Raw genomic sequence first — 18,514 nt, 5'->3', positions numbered from 1 at the left:
GTACTAACTAAGCTAGGTGCTTCCATCGAACAAATTCTTGTTGCTATGGAGCACAGTAAATAGCCTCAATACGAACAACCCACACTCTACGGATAATAGCGGCAGAGTCAAAATGACCCAAACTTATATCGGCTAAATTTGAAGTTTTTGGACAAAATGACGTATAGACGACTTGTTCATTATCAAAAATAAGGGGCACCTTCAATACATCACTTTTCGATTAGACCACGGGAACCACCTGGAACCACTTGGAAAAATCAAGCAAAATTTCGACTCTGCCGCTATTATCCGTAGAGTGTGTGTTGTTTGTATTGAGGCTATTTAGAGCACAGCAGTCTAAAATAATCCAGGCAGTAGCGCTTGAATTAACTAGGGACCTGAATTATCTAGTAAAAAATTATTCACCTAGGATATATAAACAAACATTATACTTCTGTAAATTGTCAAAGTGTCATTCGCATATCTTGTTGTCTCGTTTTCGCTTATGCGATAAAAAAGAATATGCACGTATGACAAGCCGTCTCGGCAAGCCTCGACCGCTTTGTCATACGTGCATAATATTTATTCAATTCTCTTCAGTAGTGTTCATTTGAGTTCATTTTCATACAGTGCATTAGGTCCATTATTTGACGTTTCAAAAATGAACTGCTCCTGAAAGACCTTCCAAAAAATCGGTTCCACTTCATGGGCCAAATATTCACGCGTATTTACCCGGGTTGGGGAAAATGAGATAGACGATAAAAACGAAAAAATTTGAGCGGGCATGCATAAATTTCCACAGTTTTTAAAAACACATCGCAACGTAAAAATCAGATTTTTTAAATCTGAAATATGATTTTTTAAATTCTAAATTCGTCCCAAAAAGTGACCCAGTATCAATCGTTCTTTTATATACTGCTATATCGAAAGTCTACAATACAAAATTTTGGATCAAAGTGGCTCTGAGGATGTTGAACTCTCCAGAACACTTTAAGCAGTACGTAATAATTTTTCGTGCGTGCGGTTTGATTAAACCCTTTTTCTCCCATTGATAGGCAATGAGAAAATTGCGTTTTGTTGAAGATTGGTCGAATGACATTTCTAATGAAAAAAGTGCAATTTGTTTCACCTAGGGAGAAAATAGACCTTTTCTTATCTGAACTGTCAATTTGCTTACGTTTACAAAAATGGCATGGCGAATTGATGTTTTTTTTAAATCCAACGAAAGTTTTAGTTTTCGTCACTGAGTTGAGCAAATAAATGTAACAGACGTGAACGTACGTGCTGTTATTCCGCCGTAGAATGATAGGTGGTTTTTTCAGTATATTGTTTAAATTATGATTAATTTTGATAATTATTTGATTTGTTGTTGAAATGAGTCCTACTTGAATTTGAGGACGTGAGATAACGGTTCCTCAATTTTGCGATTAGTGCTTCGAATTCTAGTACTTCTTAAGTTTCGTTGGGTTTAAGCGTAAGTGCAGAGTTTGAAACAATTACGATTTTGATTTGATTTTCCGAAAATGCCGATACATATAGTACGGTGCTGCTATACCAATTAGATACTTACAAAATTAAATTGTTTTGAAGAGGTAATTTTCTCCATTTCCTCTAAACATACCGTCAGCAGATAAATTTTGTTAGTAAAATGTGTAAGTCGGGTTTTCAACTGCTCCGGTTGAGTGGTGAGTTGAAGGAAGTGTACATGAACTTGTCCAAAAATAAACAGATCAGTTTCGGTATGTTTTGAAGCGTATATTTGCCTTTATAATTTCGACACTACTTTCTCTATCTCTGAATAATTTTAAGTTTTGTTAAAATCTCTCTCTCTATTTTCAATTAAGTTAGATTCTCTGTTTGTTTTCTTTGCTGTTCTTATCCTTTAATGAAAATGTACATAAATTCCTACCGAATAATTAGTTTTTGGATCTATATATGGCTTGTGTCTGGTGTATTTTATTTAATTAAACTCAATGTTATAACATAGTTTGATATGACTGACACACACACTCACACATAAATTTAATAATTAATTTAAGGCATTGATAAATTGCTTGGTTGTTGCGAATAGGAGCGGCTATTTGAATGGCTAAGTCTCTTATCGGTGATCGCGACGAACGGTAATTGTTGCTTTCTCAACATTCCGAAACTACCAAAACCAACCAGTTTGGGTGAAGCGACACGATGGTAATTAAATCTCTCCGATTTGGAAGGATTTTTATGGATTTGTTCTTTGCTGACGGCATCATCGTTAATTGTTTCTGAATCGTTTTCACCGGGAATGTCGTTTATGCCATCGCTCGTTTCAGACGATGTCGATAAATTTCGAGCCGTTGGATGCGGTCGCTGTTCTTCAAATAAATTCGTTTCGACCCATTGATTCTTCTTCTGATCCACCTTTGCTGCGTGTTTTTTCGGTTTAGCCATTTGTTCGTCGGATGCCGGTATGCCCTCCAATAGGTTTAGCAATTGTTTGTTTCTGCGATTGAACTTTTTGACGTACGGCGGTTCGTAATTGTCTTCAAATTTTTGAACATTGTGCAACGTATACACTCCATGCGAATAATGTTTTGCTTTCTCATTGGACTTCAGATGATTATGGAGTGCGTTGTCCTCATGATAGTGTATGATACCGTTGATGTACTGTCGATTGTTTGAGTAATGTTTGTACCTGTTCGACTTGTGCTTCGGATTTCTAGTCTTGTGCGATCGCTTACTTCCTAGAAAAGGATTGAAAAAGTCGTTAAGTCTACTAATGGATAAAATGTTAAAAGTTTAAATACTTTAATAAGCTGGTGGAAAATTGAAATTCTTCTACGTAATTTCATTGGACTGTGAGCAAAATATACGTTGTGTTATTGTCATTCAGTGTGTAAAAATATAAAGTTTTCTGAATTTGCTAAAAATTGCTATAAATTTTAACTAAAATGGTGCGACAAGGTTTTCATTGAAGTTTATTTCTAGTGACATTGAAACAGTGCAACTGTGACTGAAATAAATATCGTATTTTCATGACCTGTCCCAAACGAAAGCAAAGCAACTCGCAATCTATTAGACTTTTATTTGAGAGCATCTCTTGGGTCCTTATGAATTTAGTTCACTAGTAGACAAGTATCAATTTCGATCCATTTCCTCACTAAATTTCAAACACTTTTGCACGATCTTTCTTTGATTTTTGAGGGGGTTTTTTTTAAGGGAATTTTCAATGTAACCCTTTCGCCTGTCCGATTAATTAAGATCAAGAAACATTTTTTTCTTTTCATTGTTAGAATTAAAATAATTTCCTCAAATGGAATTTCTGTATTTTTTTGATGCAGAGCTTTCAATATAGTATCCATTATTTTAGGAAAAAACATCAAATTTTCGTGATATTAAGACTGCCGTAAAACATTAATTATGTTATTGAATCAGCCACACTGAAGACAAAATCTCAATGATCTCATTTAATCCAATGTATAACGTCTACTCCTTCTAACAATTTGGTTAACTTTAACATTGCATGATGAAAAACAAGTAAAACTCATTTGCTGACCAAAATTGTTACGTGCGATTTGTCATTTGTCTCATACCTCAAATTGTTATTGCAAACAAACTAGTAGGTGCATCGTGCATGCATAAATTTATTACACCGCGCAGTGAATGTAAACGATGTATTTATTTAGAAAACACCTTTCACTGGTACAAAATTCATTCGTTGTCCGGAAAATACGAGTAGTAGGTGTGTAGATATTTTTCCCACGAACGATGGCGTTGGAAGTGTTAATTATTAGTAATTTGAAGTTGACGATATCAGAGTCATCGTTCTTCTTATAACTTCTTGGAAATATAATCACATATAACGGTTGGCACTTCGATTAAAATTCTCCAAGTGTTGGAAATTCTAGAATTTATTATTGTAAAGTTATATCCACAGAAATGTATATACATGACAGAAATTTACGTGCTCGAGAATTTTGGCGAAACTTTTGTCAATTCGTTTACCATATACATAAACTGTAGTAAAAGAAATGTCTTACATTTATCCAACACTACAAGAACTTTATGAGCTTTAACAAGGAAGTCATCTCAAGAACTTAGTCAAATTCAAAATTTGACTGCATTTTGTTACAAAAAGAAAAGAAAAAAGAACGCAAGGAAAAATGACATTTTTCCATTACATTGCTTGGTGAATTAAATATACTTATGGTAAACTTCAATAATGTTTCCGCATTTCGTTTGGGTTTCGCAGCTCTATAATATACGTTCTCTCATAGTCGAGTTTGACTTCTTATTGAATTTCATAAAGTCGAGAGTTGCATAGCTACTGAATAATTAATCATTCAAAGGTGTATCTAGCCCATTAATAAATATTACCTGTTAACACTTTCGAAAACTTTCTTATGGACATGCACCGCAAAACAACTTCATTTGCATTAACAACTTTTTTAATTATAAGTCTAATTTCTGTGTAGTTTTCAACGTATCGTAGTGGCAGAGAGTCGGGGATTTTTTACCATCAGAAATCAGGTAGTTGGTCTACTTCTACATAGCTCAAATTAAATTTTCAAAAACACGAAATCGTCTATATCAAAGAATACTGAAAATCGCCTCGAAACCGAATCGAGTATGTACGCTGACTTGATTTTTTAAATAAAATCAGAAAAGTTTTTGAGTCCGTACGAAGAACTAGAGGCTAATAGGTTTTATGCGATGTCTGTAACACTTGCAATTTGTAGTGAAAAATGCGTATGTATGTGTGTGAGCGTAGCCTACGAATCGTGTTTTTAACCGATCTTCGTAATTTCGTTATTGTTTGCAATGTAAATGAAGACATAAAAGGAATTAGAAGCACATATAGGTGGATAGAGACTTCAAACAGTCGAAAAGCAATTCTTCTAAAAAAAAACTGAAAATATTCGATATTTCACCTGTTTTTCAGCTGATCCACTCATCAACTAACAGTAGATTACGTTGGATGCTGCGAAAGTAATTCATTACACAAGGACACAATTTTGTGATACGAGCGAACTCACGAGTGTGTTTTTGAGCAACAAGCTTCGTAACAGTTAATTTCGACCAGTGTAGAGTTTGTATATCCGAGCCGAAGGCGAGGTATACAACCACACTTGTCGAAATTAACTGTTACGAAGCTTGTTGCTCAAAAACACACGAGTGAGTATGCGAGTTTCACAAAATTGTGTCCGAGTTAATGAATTACGTCGCAGCATCCAACGTATTCTGGTTTATTGCCTGCTCATGCGAAAATTGACTACTACACGGCTGCAGAAATTCTACATAAATTCAGTATCTCAATAAACAAAAACCAACAAAACAAAATAAATATGTTCTTGCGATAAAACTTTTACAAACAAATCTAGTGTACTGACGAAATCGGCTCACACGCTACACGTCTCCTAAAAAATTCATCCCGAAAACAGCACTCATGTTACATTAGTATTGTCGCAACAGTAGTTACAATTGCGTTGGTGACATGTTGACATAGTTTTTCGCAGTTAGTATCGTATCGATGAAGACGCATTGTTTGTGCAATTATTTTGTTAGTCCTTTTTAATGTCTTCAAAAAAATTTGCAACAAAATGTAGTGTTTGTACTATAAGCAAAAGCATTTACTGTTACAAGTGAAAAATGCAACGAAATGTGTGGCCATAAAGTGTTACTTCGGAACATCAAAATTATTGTTACAATAAATATGGCCGACAATTCTGTGTGTTGCGAATTCTTCAAAAAGTGTGTTGTAACCAGATTACTTGCGCAACAAGTTTTTCTCAAATAACTGTGTTCATCGGTAAATATTTTTACCAAAAATTTGTTATTTTAGCGACACTTCTTATATTCTTTATCGATTCATTCAACAAAAAGATAAAGTGAAAGTAAGGCAAATTTACTTAAAAGAACTGTCAATTTGAAATAAATTATCCCTAGTGTAATGGATCACTTTCGCAGGGGGTGAACAGCCGTGTAATAGTCAATTTTCGGATGGGGCAGGCAATAAAAGTCTTTTTACGACTTTAAACGCGCGTGAGTATAACTATTTCACCGTTTAAGCACTTTCGTTTGCATGAGTGGATTAGCTAACATAAAATACGTCACTTATTTCAAAGTCACCGACTCTATCCATTCCGAAATCATTTCTGCATTTCCATCAATCATAACGTAAAAAGACTACCACTTTTATTACGACCTGCAATAAGGCACATTTCGAATTTCTACCTTTAACTTTCCATTTCAATGTTCAGTGCGTCGTCACTCTTCACGATTTGATAATACTATGGGTGGAAGAATGCACTTTAAATTTTCAATTTACCTAGTTCACCGACCCTTCTCGTAATAAATAACCATCATTGGGTATTTTCAAATTTTTTTCGTTACTCGGAACTACTTATGGTAATTAAAATTCAGCACTTTTGAGTTTTTTTTTAACAAAAAGGGGAATAAAAATTCACTCACTTCAGGTACTCGGATTTTAAAATAAATTCCCATCCACAATGTATGACTTGAATCACATAATAAGCCGTTCTCCCATCCACCCTAAATAAAATAACATTTTCATTCGAGTGGGTACACAGCAAAGCGAATTTCCGCTGGTGTCTCGAGCTTCGTATACATATAAATTTTATAGTTAGATAATGCAAAAATATTTGTGGAAAAACATTTAATTGGCATTTGTTCACAACGTACACATTATACGGCACTCTTCTATATATAGCTGGTAATCGCAGAGGCTTGAGAATCGAACAGATGCAGCCATAGAAGACATCGGACCGTATAATCTATGTATATCGCTATTTATATACATGTCTTAAGTAAAATGAAATCTAAACTTATCCGGTAGAACGTCATAGACAGAATCAAAATCAAGAGTCAATTTAGGAAAATGTTGTCAATCAATTAATTGGGGGGATGGGAGCGACCAAAGACATGACGATAAACATTGTTCGAGTTTCATTTGACGTGAAAAGCAATTATATGGAAATGAAGCTTATACATGTATGTATGGATAATATACAAGCACAGACTCTTCCCATCGTCGCTAGTAAACTTTCATCAAAAACATAATGAATGCGAAAACTCAATTACTTTTGAACTTATGCAATGTTCAACTTCGACAACAACAACAGAAAACATTTAAAACTTTATCCTTTTAACAATCACATAATACATTTTAACATAGACTCCATATAATGCAGACGTAGCATGCACAACAGTTAAAATGTGAAGCGGAAAAGAATTAAAATTGCTTCCAAAAAAAAAACAACAAACTTATCAACAACAAAACTTACCCCAATGTTTATGACTTAATTGTCTATTCATGAGTTTATCGTCGGACATATGTGGTGTTTGATGCCTTTGTTGGATTCGATCGAAACTGTGCAATATTGGTTGGTTATTGAATTTGTCATCCGATTGTTTGGAAAGTTTATGAAAATCGTTTTGACTAGAATCGACATCGTCATCATTTAGATAATTTTTTACTCGATTTGGTAATTTCTGGTGGTGAATCTGTGGAAATTTTGTTTAAATTTTTAATGAGTAAAACGAATCAATGTTTTAATCAGTGAGCTGGTGTCAATTAAAAGCAGAAAAAATGTAATTTAAAAGTTGAACGTGTGGTCGCAGTGACACTCATTGAATTAGTGACACTTAATGTAACTTTAGAACTTTTGCAAATTTCACATTACATCCGTTTAGATTAAATATTAACTTACGTAATAGTTGTCATCGGAATTTACTTGGTTTTCTGAAATGATAACAAAATTTTACAATCATTCGAATAATGTAGTAGCAACTAAGCAGGCCTCCCACACCTCCTAAAATCTCTTAAAACTACTAAAAAATTTAAAATACTCCTAAAATGTCCTAACTCTTCTAAAACTACTAAAATGAGACTTCAGAAATCTCATTAAACTCCTTTAAATCATTATCATCAATATACAGTGAACGACATCTCAAATGTCTCACTGTCATTTTTTTCAGAGAATGTCATTGTGAATTTGCAATGACACAATAAAATTCTCAGAAAAATTTGACAGTGAGACATTTGAGATGTCGTTCACTGTAATAAGTGAATAAAATAACATTAAAAATTTCTCAGATAAATTTATTGTTTTTGTAAATTACTATTAATAGATTGAAATAATATTCAGTAAAACGTTAGTGTTGGTTCATTCTGGATCAGACAATGCCAATCCACATGATTGTCGCGAAAACTAAAAAATGCTTTTTATTTAGTTCTAAACATTTTCAGTAAGTACAGTAGTGATAGCTCGATCAAAATCTAAAATATGTTGGAACACTTTCCTGTCCTGAATTCCATTTGGAATTACCTTTAAAATTAGCTATCGCAATCACATATGGACATACTTTTAGTCATATTTTATCTAAAATAGGAGGATTTTTAAAGCGTGCAATTAATCAGTTGATTTCAATTCATCGGCTTTGGCTACATCATGATTTTAGATTAGGGGGAGTGTCAGTAGTCTCTATTGACACTATTGGCAATAAAAACCCTGAAACTCGTTGAAAGTGCAGAATTCTTAATATCTACACAGTTTTATTTGTTCCACATCTATCTACATGTTGTCAACAAAATCAACGTAAAGAGAGTCATTTCACTCACGCGTAGGATTGAAGCGATGTATTCTTCTATGATGTCGAACATGTGGAAATAATAGTACGAATGGAACCCACAAAATGTAAACACTTATTTTGAGTTTAGTTTATATGGGCTGTTTTTAGTGGAAAAAGATTCTTGAGATGAAAAAAGTCCGACAAGATGTATAGGTGAGTGGGTTGCCCGCTGCCAATGCCATATACCAATGGATATGTCATTATAGGCTTCCAGTTTCAAAAACGTGGACATGGCATGGGCTTTTCCATAAAACGTGGGCGCCCGTTTAACGTAATTATAATGTTGAACCAATTTTGTATCTGCACTGAGTGAAAGTGTAATGAATCATGTTCAACAACTCCTTCAACCGAAATCTTTGTCTAAACTTTTAAACATAAACGTGACTATAAGGTAAATCTGCCTATTTAGTGTTAACGCACCGGTACGTTGACAGTGTCAATAATTAATTAATTTTGTAAACAAAGTTTGTGGGAATCGGGCTGTGGGTAGGACACTTTCTACTATGAACAAACGTTGGGCTTTGAGCATGCACACTCATCTCTAACAAAGATTAAGGTAAGATATCAGCTTCATAATGGGTGAGAGAAAATAGAAGATGAGAAAAAAACTGAAGTCAAAAGTTACGACGTGTTCAGCTTTCTGTACGAATGCGTTTAGCAAACATTATGATAAATTTTGTAACTGTAAAGGTGATGTGCAGACATTTAGCGATAAGATGTGTAGACAACATTGCCTCCCCTAAGATTTAAATTAGCAATCTCACGCCTACAGTGCATAATACAACACCTTATTCCGATACTTTTATCGAAATTGCTAGAGACTTGAAAATTGTCGACTCAAGGCGAAGCCGAGGTTGACAACACCCTCGTCTGCGATGTTTTTTTCTCTCAGAATTGAATTAAATTACTCGTCACACATTTGTTTAAGTTAAGTTCTATTACAATATGAATGTATTTGTGGCATGTTTTGCCAATACGTGTTGTATGCCAATGTGTCTCCATTCTTATATTACCTAATGGATTTATGTCTCTTTTATATTCATATTGTGTCAATAGCGTTTATAAATTTGTCATTCCGCATCACCAAGTAATTATATTAGTTTTGAATGAACAACAATGTCTGTGACCACGAAAAGCAATGATTGATTTTGTTATTCGCATATTTTTCCATGCTATGCGGTTTGTGATAATTTGAACGTTTTGCAATGAAATAAAATTGTTTCGAGCTGGATTTAGCTGAATTTCAATCTGGGTACCAATTCATTAATTCTCAGTCATACAGACGAATTTTCAAACAAAGCATTGGTAAAAATTGCTACGATCGGTGCTCAATTTTTAGAGTAAAATACCAATGGGACAATGTTGGAAATTGTTTGATTAACGACCTCGTCTTCGTCTCAAACCGTTGACTTCACACAAGAAGTATCCATTCTACCTGGAGAATATTTTTGTGAAAACGTTTTCCTAATTTTCCATATTTTCCGGGAAAATTTTAAAAAATTAGAAAAATTCGGGAAAAGTGGGAAAAAGCCCATAGTTGCCCATTTGTAAGTAATGCTCGTCCACTACTCAACTAAACAATGCAATGAAACCTATGATTACAGTAAAAAAATCTGCAGATTATCCTTTTCGAATCTTTCCGAATTGATAGAGCAGACAAAAGTCATTGAGGAGAAAATATTTCGGATCTAAAAAAATTGTCAAAAATTCATGAAACAAAATCACTGAAATTACTTGGAATGTTTTAGTGCAATTTTAGCAAAGCAAAATAAATTTTCGCGAAGAATTGAAGTGAAATTAAGAGGCACCGGCACTTCGCTAAAATTGTAGCCTACATTTGCGTGTTTCGTAATTCATTTTTGTTAATATCTTTTCATCAGAATCCTTTTTGAAAAATGTACGACCGCAATTCCGACCACGAATTTATTAGCTTTAAATAAAAATTAGTGTTGGTTGTAGTCGTTTGACCAGCTCTGAGAAAAGTAAGCAGTTTAATGAAATTTTCATAAACTGCTCATTGTTCTCAGAGCTGGTCAAATTGCTACAACCAAATCTATATTATGTTGAAAGCTAACACATTCGTGGTCGGAATTGCGGTCGTACATTTTTGAAAAAGGATTCTGGTGGAAATTTATCATCAAAAGTAAACTAAAATCCAGTATTTAAAAATCGCCCTAATGTATGCTTTTCGGAAAAGTACCGGTGCCTCTTAAAGAGTAGAGAGATCCTCAAAGAGGTCCTAAAATGAAAGCAAAATAAAATGATCGAGTCTGGTTTTTGACAATTGAATTTCAATTGTCAAAAACCAGACTCGATCATTTTATTTTGCTTCCACCTTATTAGGATTTTGTTTTTTCTTTATATTTATATGTAAAAGTTTGGAAATTTGAGACATCTCTTTTTGAGCCCTGGTTAAATCTGTTTAAGGATAATTATCCTATTAGGCAGTGAGATCAGGACATAGGTTGCATTCAGATAAAACTGATTGGTCGCTTTTCTGTATAGTGTTTTAACATACGATTTAAAGTCGAAAATAAATCGCTAATCGATCACAACTTTTTCGGAAGTGAAATTTCAACAATAATCGAAGTCTAAGATTGACATCATCGAAATGTTGATGCAAAATGACTTTTTTTCTTTATACCTTGTCCATTTATTGAATTACATTCCTTTATTCTTCTTCTTTTTTTTGCGAAAATTCACGTTCCTTTTTTCCGTCAATGAATAATTGCTTGTAATTTTTTCTATTTTCTCATCCCGTCATTATATGCTTAAGGTATTTGAAAAATCGTCCGTAATATTTTATGAAAAAAAAAAAAAAATTTCCATGAAATATTCATAACACGTAAATGTGAAACAAGTTCTTACAAGCCGATGTTCGGTGGAGCTTATATCGTATCGTAGGTAAATCATATTTTCATTTTTTTTTGTCGGGTGAACATAGAACATATTTTGCCAACTTATTAATAACCAATTTAGTAGCAAATCTACTGGCAAAATATGTAAATTCGTTCAAACTATTCTGCATACGCTGTTAAGGTAGATGTATAAAGTGTAGAAAACGGTGATACCGAAAAAAGTAACTAATATTACAGGCCATTTCGTAATATGTTTTGGAATAAAGTACCAAAGAGCACACAGTATATAAACCGAAAATATGTTTTATAAGTCAACTAAACATCCATCCATCCATACACGGATATTGCATGAAATATACATACGATTCTTGGTAGTTATATTTCTTATTTGAAGAAAATATGAACTGAAAATTATATGCCTTCAGTAGTGTAGTAGGCAAAACTGAAAATAGAATTTTTTTTTTGTGTAACCAACGTATCGATCAGAAATCTCTCATATTTAGTTTATGGTAAAATATTATCGATTCCGTATAATATAACGTGTAATTCGTGATGGCATTATTACCGTTTGAAATGTTTGTTTTCATTCGTATTTTACGGTAAAAACAATGCGACATGGTATAATGTATACATTGAAATTTCTATATTAACCAAACTAATATCCTCGCTTATTTCCCACACTCAATAGAAAAATTTTTGGGCTTTTTGCTTCCTTATTTTGGCTAGTCAGTTAAAATTAAAAACTTTACACCAATGCCATTTTACCTTTATGTGACAGACCGCACGGTAATATAATTAACAAAATCAAAATATTCCAATTATTATGTAATAAACGGCATTTGTTTTGTAACATTGTCTTCAAAATTTGTATTAAAAACATAATTAATTTGTGACACAAACGCGATATGACCGTTTTTATTTAAAAAAGCCAAAGTTTTACAATATGGCCCATAAATTTCGTTCGTCAATTAGCTTTTCGCACGCACCACAACAACTTGTCAAACTTTCGTCCGCTCGTTGTATGTTACCCACTGTTTTTGTGTTCCACGGAAAATTGTTGAAAGCGCGGCAAAACATAAACACGTACTGAGCTTTGCTTTCGATTCATACTTTTTCTAAGCTTATCTATATTGGCCATACGTATAACGGGTGGAAAGAGCAAAAATGAAGGTAAATCTATAGTAAGTACGAGTAATTTTGCATATGTACATACGAAGTAGTGAGGGAGTATGAGGTTGTCTGATTTTTGTTTTGTTATACAGTCTTTTTATGGTAGCGCCCTAGAATCATTAAAACTACATTAGTTATGTCTCGATATTGGTCATGAAATGATTTTTATTTTTTTGTCGTTAATTTTCAAAGTTTTTCTATTTAATTTAGGAAAATATTGTAATTTGTCTTATTATAATTTTCGGAAATAAATGAAATTTATGATTTATTTTAGTTTACTGATCTTGCATGGATGGGGAAACGAAAGTTTTTTTTTTATATAATTAGTTTATTCAATCAAATTAGAAAATATACACAAAATTATATTCTAGATAAAGATAAATTTACAGCCTTCCAGACTTTTTCAAATTTATGTTACGACATTTCTTTACACTTTTGTATTAATTAGTTATTAAAACTTGACAATTCAGAAAAATGGTGAGATTTATTATTGTCTTAGAAATTTCTTTGGTGCATGTTGCCACCTGAGGATTGAAAAAAGACTCGAAAAAACAATCGATATTCTCGTTTTTTTATATATATAGAAAGAAAGCTATAAGTAGCCAAATCAAATCAAGATTTATCAATGTGCCATGCCAGTGGCTATTAACGAAAGTTATTCCAAGAAAAAATCTCAATTTTTAAACTTTTAATGGCGATACGCACAACCTATGTATTTCATTAGTAAGTACAGCTACCGGTACTTTATGAAAACGGTGGGGATGGACTGTCTGACTGTTCACGTTTCTGCACTCACAGCTGTGACATCACAACTCTTACGCCATAGCTCTGAAGTAAAAACTATGAACGTCAGTTTTGACGTCACACATCTGGCATTACAGCTCTCACGTCACACCTTTGACGTCATAGTTCTGACAGTACTCCTCTCATGTCACTTTTATAAATTTTTCTATGAATTTAGAATTAAACGAACACTTAATCAACAATACTAACGTCATGAAAGTTTTTCCATTTCCACTAGTAACGATATAGTGAAGCCAAAACGTACTTTTCAGACACAATGCTAGTACGCACTCCATAGTCAAACAGATAATGGGACAGGTCAAAGCGCCCTAATGACTTTTATAGAAAGTTATCGGTAACAAGTCCCTAAACATAATAATTTTTGGATTGTAGCTAATAAGGCATTATTATACACCATGGAAAACCGACGATTTTACGTTTTCCCTCAATCGAAAGTTTCGATACATTCCCATTTTTCTTGCGAATACTCACCCCCCGACTACGAGCAATATACTCCGTACATCCAACATACAGTTTATCGCCAAGTAACTTTAGCGAATGCGCAATACAAAACCATATTAAATCTCAAATAAAATGCTATTTTCAAACATAAATCCAATAAGGATTTTCGAAAAAGAATATCCTTTAATAGATTTGTCATAACGTTCGTTTTGTTCTACGTTACATACAAAATATACAAATGTATAATACTTCGAACCATCACAGAGCGTATCATGTATAACAAAAAAAAATGTACTCAGATGGATTATATACATTTACCAAAGCCAGTGGACGGACGGTAGAAACGAACCACTTAAGCCACTAATTGCTTTTGTATGTAAAATAATTAGCGGACGTCGGTCGTCTAAAAGTAGGACTTTATTTCGCGGTTATTAACTATTTTGAAATTATATACTAATACTTCGAACAGTATCTATACAGCATTTTGGTTTGAACACGGTTTGAACACATGGTGTAATTATACTTTTCCGACGTAGGCTGTTTTCTTTCCTTTTTTTCTTTTTAAAACACTCTAAACTCTAAATGTGAATTAAAAAATCGTCAGTTTCACAACTGCAATGTAACTCTACATGTACGTATTAACGAAATGCATATATGAAACTATGTGTGTGTTACACATGTATAGGATAGAAGGTTTTTGAATGCCTTATAATTATTGCAATGAATAGCAATAGGAGCTTAGTAGTTCAGGTTTTGCCTATTTATGTGATACTTAAGAGCTAGTAAGTATGTACAATGTACATATTAAAGGTTTCATTTTCCAAAGAAATTTATGATGAATAAAGTATTTTGGCATGTTGAAAGGATTTTCCGGTGTATTAATTTACATTTTAGTGATACCACAGCAATAAATGTGGAAAGGATTTTTAGAATTTTAATTTAACTGAAATAGGTCAGTTATCTGGAGGGTGAAATATTTTTTTAACCAGTCAATACGCTTTGTATGTCTAAAGAAAGATGGTTCAGATCAATATAATAATCTTCTAAGGATTTCCTTCTCTTTCGGATATTATCTTCCGGTTGTAGTCCGAAGCTCGTTTTATCTCGGAAACGTCTGCTCCATTTTGGTCAGCATACCGTTGTGTAATTAGAAAAACAGTGTTCAGTTTCATTAATTTTTTAATAATTCATCTGCCATCATTTTTGTACTGTTAACATTGAAATTACGTAATACAACCAGATAATGGTAACATCTGATTTATCAAAAAATTATTCATCTTTCGCAAATTATAACAACGAAACATAAACGAACAACAACAAAAATTAAAATCAGATGTGATTGATACCGTGCACATTTGCAACGCAATTAGTTTCCAATTTGCATTTATCAACAACCGAATCGTATGATGGTGGCAATTCTTCGATAATTGACTTGTAGCATGGCGGTAAATCTATTATGTATGATTCCGGTGAAAAATCAATTTCACCGTCCACCTGATGTACGGCATCGTCTGATGAACTCTGCAACGGTCCCGTCCACATGCACACTCCCATTCGATGTGTCGCATAGATGCACACAAAAATACTGACAAGGAGGAATGCGATTATGAGAGATAGGGCTACCATTTGGTTGTGATTTTCATTGGTGATTGCTTCTTGCATATTTGCATCAATTAGCAGGGCTAACGATATGAGCAGTGAAAAACAGATGATAGCAACGGCAACGTCGATCAGCGGCACTTCAGATTTTCTCTAGAAGAGAGGAAAAATTAAGAAAATGATAACGGTGGGATCTGTGAACGAGGACGTAGAGGAGGCGGTCTCATTTTTGCTACTGTTACTTTCATCCATTGAGGGTATACAATACAAAGAGGTACGACATGCACCTTCGATTAATTAAATTAGATAAAAATATGTGCATGTGCAAGTATATTGCATCCAAGGATGTAAATCTGTATACCCTCTGGAAATGGAAAGAACTGAAGTCAAATTGAAATCGTTTTCTTTAGGTCTCTAATTGTATATCAGTTTGAGACTGAATTGTTTGTTAACAAAATTGAATAATAAAAAAAACAGTTAAATTAATGATCCAGACAGACAGTTGTCATGTGATAATTTAATTTCGTATTAATTTAGATGATAAGTATGATGTGTAATTGTTTGAATATGAGAAAAATTACTAATATAAACAGCTGTATTTTCTATTCGGTCATATCGACAAGATGATCTTGATCTTGACGCCTAGTTTTGTTAGGGGATTTTGAACTTTTTAAATTTTTATCACGAGGATAGATGCAAAGCACAGACGTTTTAGTAGCCGATTACGTATCTATGGGAGAAATGATGGAAAATGGATGGGTGGGATATTGTGTTACCGACCCCTTGCGTGAAACAAAGCAAAACAAATTATGACGGCATGAAATAATCTCCTATTTACCTCCATACGGAAACGATGCGTTGAGTAAAAAAATAATTTTATACCTGGGTCATTAAACCCATATATTAGTACATTACGCATCTGTCGGAAAATTCCGTTATCTATGTACGAGGGTTTCCCCTTGGCTTGTATCTTGAGCCAAGAGCATGTGACGAAGATAAACAAAAACACATTTCCCGGGGACTTAGTGAGCAACGTTTACTGCTGAATAAAGCATGAAAACGACAAAACAGAATTTGGTATCATCGTTTTATTTATCGCCTTAGACGAACATTGCGTTGAGTTAAATCATTTCTTTGAGATATTTTACAGTCGAGTTTTTTTAATTCTACTAATTAGCATCCACTTAACTTCCAATTTTAATAAAATCGTCAGAAATCGATCGGAAAAATAATCGATTTTTTTTTGCTAACCAACTACTAATCCTACTAGTTACATAGACCTAAAATATGGATCGAAATGTCATATGATGACCCGAAACTACCAAATATTTTACTTCTGCGATTTTGTAAGCGAGAAAATTATATTAAAAAAAACCTTTCTGTGCCTTTTGAGTCATGTCTTCAATTCGTCCTCTGCTCGAAAAAAAAATCAAAAATCCCGTAACAACATAAAATCAGTTTATAACTACATTAGGACCTCTCAGCGTCAATATTATTAAAAATGCTCACATAATTACACCATTTCCAATGACCGGCGCAGACCCTATGTTCATTGACTAGAAAAATTCCAGAAACGAAAAAAAAATTATTCAATAAAATCACACATTACGCTCACATGAAATTAAACATTAAATTCAATCCTATTGAAGCTTCAAGTGTTTGAGAACACACAAGTTACTTCCTTTTGATTAGCATCTTAACTGGTTTCTAATCAGTTCTAAATCAATGCGCAATGCTGTATGTAGACACGGTATATTAATAGTACGTCGCATTGTTACACGGAATGTTTTTATTTTTTTATTTTGTGTGCGATAAGCAGATTTTTCTTCCTCACTTTTTTTCGAAAAGCAAATCATTATTAAGGTGAACATCAAGCCCATACAGAGTTTATTTTCGTATCATTTTATGGTGTGAAAATGGAACTGATACACAAAGAAAATAATTTTTTTTCCACAAAAAACAACAATCGTCACAGTATTTATATACTCCTTAAACAAACAAATTGTCTCATTCAACATTTTTTATTCTTCTTCGTCAAGTTAATTTGATAAGAAGTTTAGCATTCTTGGGCAAACAATATTTCACATGTGTTCGCGGGTCATCTCCGTATAGATGCTAATTCGAAAATGTGATTATTTAGTGTTGCTATACACTCTTCTGACTATGAGTCTAACTATTTTAAGGAATCTTTTTTTTTACATTTCAAATGATCATGAGTTTTTGGTATAAAGGTGAGTACATAATAATGGTAACAATAGACACACGTTTCGAAATGCTTACCTTATAATTGTCTGAATCTGAGACAATGCGGTTGGCTGATGGTACATTTGAGTCAGTCTCATGACTATTACCAAGATTTGTCGATGAAGCAAAAATCAAATTTAATCGTACAGGCATTTTGCTCTCTTTTTGAATAATTTATATTTTGATGAAAAAAAATATGTTTTTTTCCAATTTTTTATTTAATTAAATTTACGATTTTTGCTCTTTCATTCAAATATCAAATTTTACTTTCATTTACATATTTATGGAAGACGATTGTGTAGAACATAAGCGCCGGAGAATTTAGCGGCCAGTCGAATTAATGTCGTTGTGTTTACCATAACAATTACCATTACACTTAAAATTTATAAATTGAATATATACTCAATTTATGAAGAAGTCGAAAATTTTAAACAAAATCACCGAAAATGTTTCACAACCGATCTGGTTCTTAGTTAAAAGATAACTGCCAAAAATTATTGCTGGTTTCATTTACTGAAGTCAATGTAAAGTATCTTTCTGTATTTTAATATCTCTTCGGTTGAGCAAAATATAATTGCATATTTATTTAATAAGAGTAACAGAATGTTGACATTCTGTGTATACACAGCCTGTGATAATATTCACATATATATACATATAAGAATAGAAAAAGTAGCTATACATACGTAGTAACTTGCGTACGTTATTGTTACATATATGCATATTAAATGTAAAAATAATTTAAATTTTTGATAATTTTTTTTTGTTGCTTCTTTCGTTGATAAAATACA

The 18,514-nt window shown here is 33.1% G+C and overlaps 2 protein-coding genes across 2 annotated transcripts; both read right to left on the bottom strand.

The window, feature by feature from the left end:
- Window positions 1–1,713: 1,713 nt before the first annotated feature.
- LOC119068063 lies at window positions 1,714–12,589 on the bottom strand. The gene is made up of 4 exons (XM_037171464.1): window positions 12,231–12,589; window positions 7,686–7,717; window positions 7,260–7,479; window positions 1,714–2,699 (listed from the first exon to the last, which is right to left on the bottom strand). The coding sequence occupies exons 1-4, from the start codon at window positions 12,343–12,345 to the stop codon at window positions 2,014–2,016; spliced, it is 1,053 nt and encodes a 350-aa protein (XP_037027359.1). The 5' UTR covers window positions 12,346–12,589; the 3' UTR covers window positions 1,714–2,013.
- A 2,454-nt stretch (window positions 12,590–15,043) lies between these two features.
- Window positions 15,044–18,224, bottom strand: LOC119068051. The gene is made up of 2 exons (XM_037171421.1): window positions 17,760–18,224; window positions 15,044–15,632 (listed from the first exon to the last, which is right to left on the bottom strand). The coding sequence occupies exons 1-2, from the start codon at window positions 17,874–17,876 to the stop codon at window positions 15,210–15,212; spliced, it is 540 nt and encodes a 179-aa protein (XP_037027316.1). The 5' UTR covers window positions 17,877–18,224; the 3' UTR covers window positions 15,044–15,209.
- Between the last annotated feature and the right edge of the window lie 290 nt (window positions 18,225–18,514).

This window comes from Bradysia coprophila (genome assembly GCF_014529535.1).
Source record: "Bradysia coprophila strain Holo2 chromosome X unlocalized genomic scaffold, BU_Bcop_v1 contig_173, whole genome shotgun sequence".
NCBI classification, from domain to species: Eukaryota; Metazoa; Arthropoda; class Insecta; order Diptera; family Sciaridae; genus Bradysia; species Bradysia coprophila.
The sequence above is the reverse complement of the archived record's forward strand: the minus strand, read 5'-3'. Positions and strand labels throughout refer to the sequence as shown.

Excerpts from the sequence above, each read along its gene's own strand:
- LOC119068063 (XM_037171464.1), bottom strand. The coding sequence starts at position 12,345 with ATGTTTTTAATACAAATTTTGAAGACAATGTTACAAAACAAATGCCGT. Across the intron at positions 7,718-12,230 it reads GTGCGGTCTGTCACATAAAG|AAAACCAAGTAAATTCCGAT; the intron begins GTAAAATGGCAT and ends TTATCATTTCAG. Across the intron at positions 2,700-7,259 it reads ATTAAGTCATAAACATTGGG|GAAGTAAGCGATCGCACAAG; the intron begins GTAAGTTTTGTT and ends ATCCTTTTCTAG.
- LOC119068051 (XM_037171421.1), bottom strand. The coding sequence starts at position 17,876 with ATGCCTGTACGATTAAATTTGATTTTTGCTTCATCGACAAATCTTGGT. Across the intron at positions 15,633-17,759 it reads CAGATTCAGACAATTATAAG|AGAAAATCTGAAGTGCCGCT; the intron begins GTAAGCATTTCG and ends CCTCTCTTCTAG.